Here is a 17124-nt window from a genome sequence, read left to right on the forward strand (position 1 = left end):
TTCTGAGGCTGATTAAATGCAGATAAGGCACCAAGTGAGTTTAATTACCACCTTAATCAGCCACAGAACCTGTGTAATTAATATGTGTTCGGGTTTAAAGGGATGAGATGGCAACCATAATTGCAAGACACTGACAATCACAGGCATGACTCCTAGAGGCATGATGGGATTTGTAGTTTCAACACAGCTTGCCTACCCCTGCCCTAGAACTATTGTTCTCACTTCAGTGCACATGGCGATAGCTAGTTGTAACCCAATCGCCGTTTGGGTACGTAGGAGCACCTAACATGCACATTTTTGTATGCATGTAGAGGCGAGGGGCTTTAAAAAAAAAATGTTTACTTTGCCAAATTTAATTTTTATGTTAACATTTTTATTAAATGATAATGTTTCTATACTTTATTCTTAACACTTTATTACTATCATGTAGGCGGCGGAGAGCACCTATGTGATGCCATAGTAAAAAACGACAGGTTCTCTGAGGGGATATCCAGGGTCTTTTAGACGCCTTATGCCACCTATGGACCCAACTGAAGTTGAGGAAGCACGGGTTATATGTCTTTATTTTATCTTTGTTTATTTCAGATGTTCATAATTCCATCTCTCTGTGTTTCTATAGCTCCATATCTGGAAACATCTTCTCTACCCTCCCCTCCGGGGTGTTTGATGAGCTGCCTGCACTGAAATCTGTGTGAGTATTGGGGTCCTCTATGTTCATATACGGTGGATTCTAGATACATATATATACTGTAGAAGATTCTACATCTTATCTAGATGATTCTATGTTCATTTATGGAGGATTCTACATTCATATCTAGAGGATTCTATGTTTATATATGGTGGATTCTAGATACATATATACTGTAGAAGATTCTACATCTTATCTAGATGATTCTATGTTCATATATGGTGGATTCTACCTTCATATCTAGAGGATTCTATGTTCATATATGGTGGATTCTACCTTCATATCTAGAGGATTCTATGTTCATATATGGTGGATTCTACCTTCATATCTAGAGGATTCTATGTTTATATATGGTGGATTCTAGATACATATATACTGTAGAAGATTCTACATCATATCCAGAGGATTCTATGTTTATATATGGTGGATTCTAGATACATATATACTGTAGAAGATTCTACATCTTATCTAGATGATTCTATGTTCATATATGGTGGATTCTAGATACATATATATACTGTAGAAGATTCTACATCATATATGGAGGATTCTATGTTCATTTATGGTGGATTCTACATTAATATCTAGAGGATTCTATGTTCATACATGGTGGATTCTACCTTCGCCTATAGAGGGATTCCATGGGACAGATCCTGAGCCTTTGCCGTCTGTTTTTTTTCTTTCAGGGACTTTTCTACGGAGTTCCTGACCTGTGACTGTCACCTGAGCTGGGTGGCCGCATTGACCAAGAATGGCTCCATCCAGATCTCTGACCGGACGTTCTGCTCGTACCCCAGTGCGCTCAGAGACCGGCCTCTGCGGAACCTGAAGGAAAGCCAGCTGACTTGTGGTACGTGTCCCTACAGATAACATACGGAAGAATGGGGGGGGCATTTGTCTTCGCTTTATTTGTTTCCTGATGATAATTGGTCCTTGTGACTGATGGACTTCACAGCTCTCCTCTTTTGTAATGGACAAAGGGATAGGCTTCGTGTTTGTCTCTGCTATGATTGGTTGCACCTGCTTGGAACCCATTAGACTCATTTCCAGCTGTTTACTCTTCAATTTTGAAAGTGTTCTAGTACAGTGTGCAGTACTCATCTAGCCAATGTAAAGTATGGTTATGCACATACACCATTCTTCAACATACCTGTTGGCTATGACCAGGAACAGCGGCAGAGAGGTGCCTGCTTCAAGCTCTGCAGAGGGACGGAGGAGGGGGCAGAGCTGGGGCCACAGGCCTGTAGCACCCACTTTCAAACTTGGCTCTCTGTACATCCAGAACTGCAGAATGTTATTTATTTCAAACCAGTGATTCTGGACGTACAGTTGGCCAAGGAGTGATTTGCGTTGTTCTTGCCCACTATCCTACAATGAGGAATAAACTCCTCGTTTTTTGGAATTTGTGATGGAAGTGAGACATGATGATACCTTCTTTTTAGGAAGGTGCCTCACCAGTGCCAGGCAAAGCCTTCTGTAACGTTTCCCCTCAACTGTTTGTGATATACAACTGAGTTCTCCGCAAGGAACAAGCCAGGTGTCGCATAGGACCATCGTGCAGTCAGCAGATATTCAGATACATGTAAAAATCATAATTTTTTTTTTTTGCTAGAAAAATTACTCAGAACCCCCAAACATTATATATGTTTTTTTTTTTTAGCGGAGACCCTAGGGAATAAAATGGTGGTTGTTGAAACTTTTTATTTTGCACGGTATTTGCGCAGTAATTTTTGCAAACGCGTTTTTTTGGGGGAAAAAAACTGTTTCATGCATTAAAGAAAAACAAAAAATGGTAAAGTTAGCCCAATTTACCCTCAAGTTACCCTCAAATTGTGAAAGATGATGTTACGCAAGAGTAAATAGATACCTAACATGTCACGCTTTGAAATTGCGCACACTCGTGGAATGGCGCCAAACTACAGTACTTGAAAATCCTCATAGGCGATGATTTAAAATTTTTTACAGGTTACCTGTTTAGAGTTACAGAGGAGGTCTAGGGCTAGAATTATTGCTCTCGCTCTAACGTTTGTGGAGATACCTCACATGTGTGGTTTGAACATCGTTTACATATGTGAGCGCGACTTACGTATGCGTTCGCTTCTGCGCAAACGCGCGGGGACTGTGGAGCTTTTTTTTTTATTGTTTATTTTACTTTTATTTTTCTATTTTGCTTTTTACTTTTTTTTTTATCACTTTTATTTCTATTACAAGGAATGTAAACATCTCGTGTATTAGGAAAAGTGCGTGACAGGTCCTCTTTACAGTGAGATCTGGGGTCAATAAGTCCTCACATCTCACCTCTAGGCTGGGAAGCCTTAAAAAAAAAAAAACGATCCTGGCTTCTCAGCCAAGGCGGAGGCATTTTTTCAAATGCAGAGGCCGGGAGTGACGTCATAACATTGCGCCCAGCCTCAGGAAGATCATAGAGACTCCGGGGACCATCTGGCCCACCAGATTCTCTATGGTAATCTTCCAGCATGGACTGATTCCTTCGCCCTCTCCGGAGGGCTGAAAAGCTGCTATGATTCTTACGGTGCAGGGAGTTGCCAGCTCTAAAAGACGATATCTGGATGATGCCTGCAGCTGCACCCATCATTCAGATATCCCCACTCAAAGTCAACTATGTCATATGAGAAGTGGTTAATATTGACTGGACCCTGAGCAAACATTTTCTTCACCCCCCTCTCCATGCAATTTTGCTTTTCCCCTGCTCCAAATCATACAAAAAATAGCAGCTAGACTCAAAATCAGTCTACTGAATCAGATCAGGCAGCGATTGCGATTGGTTGCCAGAGGTTACAGTGCATCATTACCGCTCACTGACTGGTTGCTAGAGGTTACAACACACATTAGGGCTCACTTATTATTTGATAGAGGTTACAGCACATGACTTCTGCTTGTTGATTGGTTGCTAGAGGTTACTGTACATCAATACTGCTCACTGACTGGTTGCTAGGGGTTACTGGACATCCTTACCACTCACCAATTGGTTGCTAGAGGTAACTGCACACTATTACTGATCGCTGATTAGTTGCTAGAGGTTACTGCCTATCCTTACCACTCAATGATCGGTTGCAAGAGGTTAGTGCACATTATTACTGCTCACTGCCTGCACACCATGGATTGGGGAGGTGAGGGGACCCATCAGTAGATAGGAAACTCCTAGGGATCCTTGGACTCCTGGGATCAGTGGCAATGTTGGGGGGGGGGTTGATGGGGATCAGTGGCAGTGGGGGGGGGGGGTTGATGGGGATCAGTGGCAGTGGGGGGGGGTTGGATTAGTTAGGAGGCACTACACTGTGGCAAATTCTGATTCATGTAGAGCAAAGCTGAAAATCTTTGGCAAATATATAGTGGGAGATTCTACACTGAGTACCAATGTAATGGGGAATTTACAATGACCACCAATGTGAGGGGGGATTTACACTGACCTCCATGTAATAGGAGATTTTATGTTACCCACCAATACGAAGAGGGATTTCTACACTGACACCAATGTAAAAGGAGCATTTACACCAACCACCAGTGTAAGGGGGAATCTACATTGACAACCATTGTCAAGGAGATTTCTACTGACCACCAATGTAAGGTGACACTTCTACACTGACCACCAATGTTAGGGGGAGTTACACTGATCACCAATGTAAGGGCATTTCTGTACTTACCACTAATGTAAATGGAAATGTACATTGATCACCAATGTAATTGAGAATTTACACTAATAACCGATGTAATAGAGAATTTTACATCAACAACAAAAAAGGGGGCTTCTACATGGACCTCCAATGTAAGGGAGGATTCAAAACTGACCACAAATGCAAGTTTTTTTTTTTTTTTACCGATTACCAATATAAAGAGGAGTTTCTACACTGGCCACCAATGTAATGGGGATTTACACTGACCACCAATGTAATGGGAATTTACACTGACCACTAATGTAATGGGATTTACACTGACCACTAATGTAATGGGATTTACACTGACCACCAATGTAATGGGATTTACACTGACCACTAATGTCTTGAGGATTTACACTGGCCACCAATGTAATGGGGATTTACACTGACCACTAATGTGATAGGAGCATTCACAGTAACCACCAATGTAAGGAGGGATTTACCCTGACCACCAATGTAAGGAGGACTTTCACACTGGCCACTAGTGTGAATGAAAGGCTTGTACACCAAGCCCCAATGTAATGAGATTTACACTGACCACCAATGTAACTGAGACATTTAGCCTGCGTTCACATTTATGTGTATTGGGAAGGCATGCAAAATCACTTTCTTGACACCACAAAAACGTGCTGTCCTTTAGCAGATACACAGCAGTGCCATTAATTGTTACTGACACCCTCACATATCTGCTGAGATGTTCATATTCACACACCAAAATTCAGGGTGCCGGCACCATGTTATTTTGAAAAAGAGTTCCACCTCCAATTTGCTGAGCTTTGCAGAACAGGCTGATGTTAGGCTTAAAAGAGAAGTAAAGGATTTTTTTTGCCCCAGTCATACTTACCTAGGTGGATACAGCATCGATTAGATGCTACATCTGTCCCCCGGTGCCTCTGCACTGAGAACGGAGTGATCGAACCCCGCCGATCACTCAGCGCTCCGTGAGCAGAGAGCTCCAGACTGTCAGTCACAGCTCTCTGCTCTTCTCATTAAAAAGCTGAGCTGTGGAGGGGGCGTTGCAGCTGTCTCAGGCTCTCAGTGGCTCGCTGCGAGGCTGAGCCGGTTCTCAGTCCAGGCACCTGCCAGATTCAGACTCCGTAGTCGGGATGACGCGGTGCCTGGACTGAAATCGCTGACGTCAGCAGAGAGCGGACTTACACTGTTATACAAGCTGTACACTCACTACTTTACATTGTAGCAAAGTGTCATTTCTTCAGTGTTGTCACATGAAAAGATAGAAGAAAAGATTTACAAAAATGTGAGGGGTGTACTTACTTTTGTGAGATAATGTACTTTTCAGAACTGTCCATTCAGCAATAGGACATGAAGGGAACAAGCACCGGAACACCATAAGTAGTGTTCCAGGCCAGGCAAGCCTTAATGTTAGTGAACCAGGAGTTAACAGTAGCAACAGTCACTAGCAATGGCATCCCTAGGGGGGGGGGCAGAGGGGGCCCTGACCCCCTCAACATTATGCTGTGCCCCACCATGTGCCCCCCAATTTAAAAAAATTATTATTTTTTTTTTTTACAAAAAATCAATGTCTAAGAGGGAGAGAGTCCCCAGTCAGCTCCTGCGGGTGATTCCTCCCCCCTCCCTCTGCTCGCTGACACTGCATAATGCGAGCGCTCACACAACCACGGCCGCCTGATCTGCTCCTTCCCCTGCATCCTCATTGGCAGGGAGAAGAGCGAGTTGCAGGAAGGACTCCACCAGGACTCTCAGTTACTGAAAAAACAGACTGATTTCTCCCATCCTTAGGACAGGAGAACCAGCCTGTAAATTCCAAGAGATGCCAGACCAGCGCTGTCAATAGCAGGGGCAGGACAGCAAGAGGAGGCTGAGGAACCCCACAGTGGCAGAACACCAGGGCCCGGAGGCAAGACAACCTTTGCAACCCTGATAGTTCTCCCACTGCTTTGGACCCTTATATTTTCTTGGTATGCTGGTGACATATATCTCTTGTTTTCTGCCACCCTGGGGGACCCCAATACAGTAAGAAGGGAGCTCATGCAGAACATGTGAAAGGGCCGTTGTGGGGTCATAGTAAAGGACCCCAGGATATATATATATATATATATATATATATTTGCATTTTATATTGCCCCCCTACTTTTGTCCCTGTCCCCCCATGTGCCCCCCCAAATATGAAAGCTGGAGACGCCACTGGTCACTAGGATCCATCACTCAGGTCTGCACTCACAGTGTCCCCGGGTACTTGGATGCCTCCCTCCAGACTCAGCAGACAGTCTCCTAAATGAATCTTCTAGACCAGATCCCCAGTGAAACCCCGATTTAACTTTAAGAGAATTTGTAGCAACATAGGCCTCCCAGCTATGCACAGGTGGAACCTCAATGAAAGACAGGCAGAACCTTCAGCTGAGCTGCCCAAAAGGGCTGCTTGGAACCTCTCCTCTTGGGGAAAAAATAATAGGAGCGAAGTGTCAGAATTGGCCTGGGTAGCAAGTGGTTAAAGAGGGCCCTGCCTAGGGTTGCCACCTGTCCAGGATACACCCGGACAGTTTGGGTTTGGAATCATGCGTCCGGGTTTCAGACTGCCTGAAACCCGGACACATTATTCAGACTGGACTATGGCTTCCCAGCAGGGTTGCTGGCTGCAGTTGTCTAAGCTGAGAGTGTCTGCTACACTCTTTTTCACGCTGCCCAAAGTCAGCACTAACGGTACTAACAATTTCCCCACCCCCCCTGCCCCCCACACTGATGGGAGAGGAGAGAGGGCTCGATCTGCACCTCTTTCTCCCACCCTTACCCCTCTGTGTCTACTCCAATCCCCAGCGCTGTGCCTTAGAAAAGGATAATGGGGGTCGGGAATTGAAAGTCTAGCAGACTCAGATACATCTGGATGAGAGGTACTGACTGCCAAGGGGTGAGTGAGCTCACCATCCATCCCTGTCTGTGACTGAAGTCTCCCCCCTTCTCTCTCCTGCCTCTGAGTGAGTACACTAAAGGTAAATCAGGGTTCTCAGAGCACCCCTTACATCAGAGTTCCCCTTTACACCAGAGGCCACAGTGTTCCCGCTTACAGCTTACCTCTCCATACATCAGAGTTCTCAGTGTCCCCCCCTTAAATCAGGGTTTCCAGAGCATCCCCTAGAGTCCCCAGAGTTGTCCCTTACATCAGAGTCTGCAGAGTCCCCCCGTACAGTGAAAGGGACCTCTGCGAGTTCAGATGTACAGTAAAAGGGGAACTCTGTGGATTCAGATGTAAAGGGGGACTCTTGTTATTAACGCCATATGATTAAAAATGTTATTTAATAGCAAAATATATGTATAGTTTATACTATTAAAAAAAAAAATTGTCCGCTGCTAAAGTGTTCGGGTTTGATTTGAAGAAAAGGTGGCAACCCTAGCCCTGACAATCTTGACTCGTGGATTTTGCAGATGATATTGATCTTCTATGTGAAGTTAAATCTGGTCTGCAATATCTGGACTGGTTTATTGGAGGGCTTTTTGGTCATACTTACTTGTGGTGGGTTGAATGCTGGAGGAATTGTTAACCAACCTAGTACAAGCCACCATAGTGCAGCTGGGATACGGCAAGATGCTCTCCACTGGTGCTGAGCCAAGGACGGGTTTATATTCATCTCATTCAGTTCATCACTGGCAGACTTTGGAACCTTTGTTCTAAAAGTTTAGTAAATGTAATGCCATACAGAACGTAGGTACTACCTGTTGTGGAAATTTTTATTAATGTATATTGTCAGATGTCCCCCAGTGTCAGTTTTGCTGTAATACACCTTATACGAGCGTATTCCCACATACACACGTTGGTGGAAGACCATTGACTGCGGGAACCATCCTGTGGACATGGCAGATCTGTTTGCTCATTTATGGATGTTCTTTCATGCCTCACCAAGAGACTGGCCACTTCATGGCGACTGCATTAACGCTCCTAGTAAGCAGATCTGCGTACATGGGAACCATAGCATAACCATACAAAATTATGGCCCACTGAGCCATGATAGAGTACAGCTCGCGTCATTGGTAGCGGTGGGAGTGCGCACACGGTCGTGTTCAGAGCCCTGTAAGTAAGTGTTCAAACCGTGAGACCCTTTGTGCCTCACAGGACGCTTGCCGCATGGCTCTGCACACGTCACTATTGTATTTCTATTTGAATATATACATGTGTGTGATTGGTTCTTTTGAAATAATACAAGTGTCTGATTGGCTGATTCTGAAGCCACCACCTTCCTTTGTTATTTATGTTTACAGTATAAATAAAGGGAGCTGCCTATCCTACCAGCATCTGTGTCTGTGTTACTTGGAGATATACAAGCGCGCTTTCCTGGGCATTATACAAGAGAGCTGTATTTGTGCTTTTAAGCGCAAAGAAATGATTTGCTTATAAGGAGAAGCTTAAAATTTCCAGGACAGTTTTGGCGAGCCAGGTAGGACCAGGACTTACCCTCATAGAACTCAGTTAATTTGCATCAGTATTCCTTGAGGTTTACTCTTTATCGGCTGGTAATTGTAGCTCTTAGCTGACATAGGTAATAGGAAGAATAATGCCCCAAGGGTTCCCGATGACCTCTTCATTAAGTATTATCTCTTGTTTTGTTTGCAGAAGGGACACCGGAGCTCCACACCCACCAGCTCATCCCATCCTTGCGGCAAGTCGTGTTTCAGGGTGACAGAATACCTATTCAGTGTACAGCAAGTTACTTGGGCAATGGCAGCCAAATCATCTGGTACCATAACGGAAAGCAGGTGGAGGAGGATGATGAACAGGGCATTATCCTGGAGAAGACAATCGTCCATGACTGCACCTTTATCACAAGGTATCATTGCAGGAAAAATTAAACCCCCGACAGGTAGAAAAAAAAACATTTAATACACATATTTTTGCTAAAAATTCTTAAGAGACTTTGTGACTGGGGGGGGGGGGGGTGAATTACTGAAGGTGAAAAGTGCAGGTACTCAGAGGCGCAGCCTCCCCCCCCCCCCCCAAAACTTTCCTGTCATGGCCAAATCTCTGATTGTCCTTTCCTATTGGCCAGTAAGGCTGCCCATCATAATTATTGGCCAATAGGAATGTGTAGGGGGAGTGTTTTTGTGGTGCTGGATCTTTGCCAAAATGGCCTGGTATTTGTTAGTGAAAGGAAAGCTTGAGAGTCTTGTGCAAGTTCAGGTATCTCTAAGGTGGACATGTCATCCCTGCAGCAGTTTGACCATCTATATTGTGGCTATATTTTTTAAAGAACTGGCATATGTAGCCATTTCTGGAAGTCCCACAAACCCAATATTACTCCTTTTCAGCCTGTTTTGCTATCTTGTCTTTGAAGTAAGGCTTGTCATTGTAGCCTGTGGTGCTCCAAGTTTATTTGTAGTGGCAGAAGATGATCTTCCTTGCTGCTGAGTGGGGACTCGGCCCCCGTTACTCTTTTGGAAGTCTTGGTGGAAGAGCTGCTGTAGCTTTTGGAAGTCTTGGTGGAAGAGCTGCTGTAGCTTTTGGAAGTCTTGGTGGAAGAGCTGCTGTAGCTTTTGGAAGTCTTGGCGGAAGAGCTGCTGTAGCTTTTGGAAGTCTTGGCGGAAGAGCTGCTGTAGCTTTTGGAAGTCTTGGCGGAAGAGCTGCTGTAGCTTTTGGAAGTCTTGGCGGAAGAGCTGCTGTAGCTTTTGGAAGTCTTGGCGGAAGAGCTGCTGTAGCTTTTGGAAGTCTTGGCGGAAGATCTGCTGTAGCTTTTGGAAGTCTTGGCGGAAGAGCTGCTGTAGCTTTTGGAAGTCTTGGCGGAAGAGTTGCTGTAGCTTTTGGAAGTCTTGGCGGAAGAGCTGCTGTAGCTTTTGGAAGTCTTGGTGGAAGAGCTGCTGTAGCTTTTGGAAGTCTTGGTGGAAGAGCTGCTGTAGCTTTTGGAAGTCTTGGTGGAAGAGCTGCTGTAGCTTTTGGAAGTCTTGGTGGAGGAGCTGCTGTAGCTTTTGGAAGTCTTGGTGGATGAGCTGCTGTAGCTTTTGGAAGTCTTGGTGGAAGAGCTGTTGTCGCTTTGGAAGTCTTGGCAGAGGAGGAAAAGCCTCCTGGAGCATTTGGAAGTCATTGTGGAGGAGGAATTGTGTTTGGGGACGAGGGGGCACAGTAAGATACTGGGGGGTGGGTGTTTTTCTTTACTTTAATTTGGTTGTAAACCCTTCCATACCCTTCAAAACTCCTTCCTTAGTGAAGTAATGTCAAATGATAGACGGAGATTAAACAAATCATCCTTCATAAGTTGTACCTGTTTATCTGCTGTTCTCCCATCTTTACACCCATTCCAAGTCCAGATTTATACAGCTTGTATGAGCTTTCAGAAAGCAGGGGTGGGGAGCTGATGTTACTCTCTGCAGAGCTAAGTGAGAGCTAATTGGAGGGAACGGACACACCCTTTCTCTTGGTGGCAGGGACAACTTGTCAGAAGTGGTTTTTACTGATAGCAGAGGAAGGAAGCAGCAGAGAGAAATGACACTTAGAGCTCTGGAGTGAGACAAGTACACATTATAGAGGGATATGCTTTGTTCATATTTCCTGTCTGAGGTTTACAACCACTTTAATGCAGGGAATACCCAGCATGTAGTAATTTTGCTTACGTTGGATACCGCACCAGACCGACTGGATTGGTCACTGGTCCTGGGTGGGTATTCATGTTGGCAAAAAGGAAGGAATGCCTTCTGCTGGATAGTGCCTAGCGATGGAGGGTGGCGATGGACCTTCTTGGGGATTGGGCTGCTGCCTTTGCGAATCATGTCAGCATGTGGACTTGGATAAAAGGAAAGGAGCGCCCTGCTGTCCAGTGAAATGCAACTTCCAAAGTATAGTTCGTTTATTAAAAAAGTAGCAACACGTACATCAAGGCAACGCATTTCTGAGGGAATAGAATCCCCCTTCTTCAGGACTGTTGCTGCGTACTATTTAATGGGAACAATTCCCATGAATGGCCATGTTGGATTAAGGTTTAAGAAACCAGGAAGGCAGGATGCCGGCTTTAGTTGAATAGGCGGCATGTAGTAATGGCAGAGCGAGCAGACTGGAGTTCCACTTTAATACTGGAATAAGTCCCCAACCTGAGGCCGACCCGACCAACCAGACCCGTGACGTCACCTCCTGAGAACCTAAGAAAATAAACCCATCTGCTGCCATGTTTTTTTTTTTTCTCCTTGCGGGCGCTTTTTGCACGTGTGCCCTGAGCTCCATGCATGCGTCATCCTATGGGCTGGTGTTTATGTTGTAGGACGGGGGGGGGGTATAGGTCCGGGCCGTGGTAAATTTCGAGCCGAGGGAGAGCTTGGAATGTCTTGTTTACACTCCGCAGTCTGCGTTTAAATTTAGCAAATGGCTCTGGTATTACAGCCCTGCATCCTGCTGACTCCGGCCCCGATAAACTGTTTATTCCTAGCTGGCAAATCAGCCGTTTCCTCCCAGCGTGGAGGCACATCCTGTGCGTTCAGGGACTCCGATCGGATGTGCGATTCCCTTTGCCAAGGTGCACCAAGAAACCCAGAGCGATTGACGGCAAACCCGAGTCACTCGGCCCACCTAGTCTGTGCACGCTTCATTGTTACAGCGCCGGGAAAATAACACTTCACAATCAACACGTGATACATTCCTGAGCCGCTTCCAGGCTCCGAAAATCCACCGCCGTGTATAAACTACTACAGCCGCCCGCTGTCCCCATCAACTCCATTTATTATACAATTAAAGTTACATATTCATAGAACCGTGATGGCGATGTTCAGTTCCGGACGTGTGCCGCATCCCTAAGAAGTCATAGAAAAGACAGAGAGATTTGCCCCAGGGGGAGTTTTTTAGGCACTTTAGAGGTGTACTAAGGCAACATAAATGTTATACTTCAAAAATGTATTAAAAACTATTTTATTGATACGTTGTAAAACATACTCCTAAAAATGACAAATATGGTACAGTACACATTATGGAAGATGAATACAGTATTGATGTGTACTCTACCATATTTGTCATTTTTAGGAGTATGTTTTACAATGTATCAATAAAATTATTATTATTACTATACAGGATTTATATAGCGCCAACAGTTTGTTTTTACACTTTTAATACATTTTTGAAGTATTCCACATACACCAAAAGTATTGGGACACCTGCAGGGCTCTGGTGCGCAGTCATGTTGCAACAGGAAGGAGCCGTCCCCAAACTGTTCCCACAAAGTTGGGAGCGTGAAATTGTCCAAAATGTCTTGGTATGCTGACGCCTTAAGAGTTCCCTTCACTGCAACTAAGGGGCCAAACCCAACCCCTGAAAAACAACCCCACACCATAATCCCCCCCCACACACACCATAATCCCCCCTCCACCAAATGATTGGACCAGTGCACAAAGCAAGGTCCATAAAGACATGGATGAGCGAGTTTGGGGTGGAGGAATTTGACTGGCCTGCACAGAGTCCTGACCTCAACCCGATAGAACACCTTTTGGGATGAATTAGAGTGGAAACTGTGAGCCAGGCCTTCTCGTCCAACATCAGTGCCTGACCTCACAAATGCTCTTCTGGAAGAATGGTCAAACATTCCCATAGACACCCTTCTAAACCTTGTGGACGGCCTTCCCAGAAGAGTTGAAGCTGTTATAGCTGCAAAGGGTGGGCCAACTCAATATTGAACCCTACGGACTAAGACTGGGATGCCATTAATGTTCATGTGTGTGTAAAGGCAGGCGTCCCAATACTTTTGGTAATATAGCGTATGTCGCTTTAGTAAATCTCTAAAGTGCCTAACAAATCCCACTGGGGAAAATCTGTTTGTTCTATTAAAGTTACATACTTAGGCTGGTTGGAAGTTCATTCATTTCAGTCAATAGAACGGGAAAAAATTGTATTAAACCCAAAAACAAAAAAATGCCCACAGCATACATACGTCATTACTTTGACATTTAATAGCGGGGTAATATCAGCAGCTAGCTGCCACAACCCCGGTATCATTTCTTACTGTGGGCAATTCGGCGTCAGCTAAAAGTGATCCTAGTGGCGGATTCACCGCAGGATCCTTTTTAGAGGCGACAGGAGAGATGCCCCTCCCACCGCTTTCCAGTCATTTCCGGGTTTACTGGAGCCGTTGGAAAAACCCGGAAGCGATTTGATACGTTTGATGGATATTATGGGGACACTTGATGTATGGGGGCACTTTTATGGGGACACCTTATTTATGGGGGCACTGTGATGGGGACACCTGATGTACTGTAATGGGGACAGCTGATGTATGGGGACACCTGATTTATGGGGGCGCTATTATGGGGACACTTGATGTATTGGGGCACTTTTGTGGGGACACCTGATGTAAGGGGGCACTGTAATGGGGGCACCAGATGTATGGGGAACTGTGATGGGAACACCTGATGTATGGGGTCACTGTGATGGGAACACCTGATGTATGGGGTCACTGTGATGGGAACACCTGATGTATGGGGCACTGTGATGGGGGCACCTGATGTATGGGGCACTGTGATGGGGGCACCTGATGAATGGGGCACTGTAATGGGGGCACCTGATGTATGGGGCACTGTGATGGGGGCACCTGATGTATGGGGCACTGTGATGGGGCACCTGATGTATGGGGCACTGTAATGGGGGCACCTGATGTATGGGGCACTGTAATGGGGACACCTGATGTATGGGGCACTGTAATGGGGGCACCTGATGTATGGGGCACTGTAATGGGGGCACCTGATGTATGGGGCACTGTAATGGGGGCACCTGATGTATGGGGCACTGTAATGGGGGCACCTGATGTATGGGGCACTGTAATGGGGGCACTGTAATGGGGATACCTGATGTATGGGGCACTGTAATGGGGACACCTGATGTAAGGGGGTGCTGTGATGGGGGCACCTGATGTAAGGGGGCACTGTGATGGGGGCAATATTATGGGGACACTTGATGTATGGGGGCACTTTTTTGGGGATACCTTATTTATGGGGGCACTTTGATGGGGACACCTGATGTAAGGGGGCACTGTGATGGGGACACCTGATGTAAGGGGGCACTGTGATGGGGACACCTGATGTAAGGGGGCACTGTGATGGGGGCACTATTATGGGGACACTTGATGTATGGGGGCACTTTTTTGGGGATACCTTATTTATGGTGGCACTGTGATGGGGACACCTGATGTACAGTATATGGGCACTGCAATGGGGGAACCTGATGTACTGGGGCACTGTGAAGGGGACACCTCAATGCAGGCTGGTAGGGGCCCCAGTGCATTCTTTTGCCCAGGGGCCCATGATGCTATTAAGATGGCTCTGCCCTCTGATATCCAACTGGAGAGCTTCCCCTCTTCATTGCTTTGTAAGTCATCCCACCACCCTGGACGCCCCCACCATGTATAAGTCATCCCACCACCCTGGACGCCCCCACCATGTATAAGTCATCCCACCACCCTGGACGTCCCCACCATGTATAAGTCATCCCACCACCCTGGACGCCCCCACCATGTATAAGTCATCCCACCACCCTGGACGCCCCCACCATGTATAAGTCATCCCACCACCCTGGACATCCCCACCATGTATAAGTCATCCCACCACCCTGGACGCCCCCACCATGTATAAGTCATCCCACCACCCTGGGCGCCCCACCATGTATAAGTCATCCCACCACCCTGGACGTCCCCACCATGTATAAGTCATCCCACCACCCTGGACGCCCCCACCATGTATAAGTCATCCCACCACCCTGGACGCCCCCACCATGTATAAGTCATCCCACCACCCTGGACGCCCCCACCATGTATAAGTCATCCCACCACCCTGGGCGCCCCACCATGTATAAGTCATCCCACCACCCTGGACGTCCCCACCATGTATAAGTCATCCCACCACCCTGGACGCCCCCACCATGTATAAGTCATCCCACCACCCTGGACGCCACCCACCATGTATAAGTCATCCCACCACCCTGGACGCCCCCACCATGTATAAGTCATCCCACCACCCTGGATGCCCCCACCATGTATAAGTCATCCCACCACCCTGGACGTCCCCACCATGTATAAGTCATCCCACCACCCTGGACGCCCCCACCATGTATAAGTCATCCCACCACCCTGGACGCCCCCACCATGTATAAGTCATCCCACCACCCTGGGCGCCCCACCATGTATAAGTCATCCCACCACCCTGGACGTCCCCACCATGTATAAGTCATCCCACCACCCTGGACGCCCCCACCATGTATAAGTCATCCCACCACCCTGGACGCCACCCACCATGTATAAGTCATCCCACCACCCTGGACGCCCCCACCATGTATAAGTCATCCCACCACCCTGGACGCCCCCACCATGTATAAGTCATCCCACCACCCTGGACGCCCCCACCATGTATAAGTCATTTCATCATACTGGACCCTTCCACTGTATAAAGTATAAACATTGTAGCCATTTAAAGATGATACAAAGAAAGGCCGTCTGACTTGCACATCTAATACCCCGATACATGAAGGGTTAACCAAGCCCGTTATGCGGTTGGCGTGTTAGAAGTACTTGCAGTGAGGCTTTTAGAGCTTTATTTAATTAGTATTTTAAGGACTTTTGCTGATGACGAGACAAACATCTTTAAAAATCTTTAATCATGATGAAATTTTCACTAATGCTCGGGGATTAAGTCAATGTTTATGCCAGCGCTGATTATTTTAAACCTCGAAAATGCAGTGAAGGGTCTTTTCTTGCTCTCTGTGCAAATAAGTGAATAGCACCTCCCTGTGGTGAGTTGATGAACGTCATCTATAAATCACACACAGTCATGTCACATGATGAGACCCATGTCAATGGTCCAGGAGCATCGTTCTAAGATCGGTAACACAGAGCAACTAGTCAGCAATGACATTTCAGGGTTCTGATTGGTTTATGCCGATGAAAGGGGAAATCTGATGGGTTAGTAGAGATGACCCCAGTTCACAAATCCCTGTACCGCCTTATACAGTATCTCAGAAAAATGAGTACACCCCTCAGTGACATTTTTATAAGTATTTTCTTCTATCTTTTCATGTGACAACACTGAAGAAATGACACTTGTCTACAATGTAAAGTAGTGAGTGTACAGCTTGTATAACAGTGTAAATTTACTGTCCCCTCAAAATAACTCAACACACAGCCATTAATGTCTAAACCGCTGGCAACAAAAGTCAGTACACCCCTAAGTGAGAATGTCCAAATTGGGCCCAAAGTGTCAATAATTTGTGTGGTCACCATTATTTTCCAGCACTGTCTTAACCCTCTTGGACATGGAGGTCACCAGAGCTTCACAGGTTGTCACTGGAGTCCTCTTCCCCTCCTCCATGATGACATCACGGAGCTGGTGAATGTTAGAGACCTTGCGCTCCTCCACCTTCCGTTTGAGGATGTCCCACAGATGATCAATAGGGTTTAGGTCTGGAGACATGCTTGGCCAGTCCATCACCTTTACCCTCAGCTTCTTTAGCAAGGCAGTGGTGGTCTTGGAGGTGTGTTTGGGGTTGTTATCATGTTGGAATACTACCCTGCGGCCCAGTCTCTGAAGGGAGGGGATCATGCTCTGCTTCAGTATGTCACAGTACATGTTGGCATTCATGGTTCCCTCAATGATCTGTAGCTCCCCAGTGCCGGCAGCACTCATGCAGCCCCAGACCATGACACTCCCACCACCATGCTTGACTGTAGACAAGACACACTTGTCTTTGTCCTCCTCACCTGGTTGCCCCCACACACGCTTGTCACCATCTGAACCAAATATGTTTATCTTGGTCTCATCAGACCACAGGACATGGTTCCA

The 17124-nt window shown here is 46.3% G+C and overlaps 1 protein-coding gene across 1 annotated transcript in view; it reads left to right on the forward strand.

Moving 5' to 3' along the window:
- ADGRA2 (adhesion G protein-coupled receptor A2) overlaps nt 1–17124 on the forward strand; it is a 275657-nt gene that overhangs the window by 195793 nt on the left and 62740 nt on the right. The window contains exons 5-7 of the mRNA XM_073618235.1: nt 620–691; nt 1375–1538; nt 8951–9164. Coding sequence (XP_073474336.1) covers nt 620–691; nt 1375–1538; nt 8951–9164 — 450 coding nt within the window. The remainder of the gene's footprint in view (nt 1–619; nt 692–1374; nt 1539–8950; nt 9165–17124) is intronic.

This window comes from Aquarana catesbeiana, linkage group LG03, assembly GCF_042186555.1.
Source record: "Aquarana catesbeiana isolate 2022-GZ linkage group LG03, ASM4218655v1, whole genome shotgun sequence".
Classification (NCBI taxonomy): domain Eukaryota; kingdom Metazoa; phylum Chordata; class Amphibia; order Anura; family Ranidae; genus Aquarana; species Aquarana catesbeiana.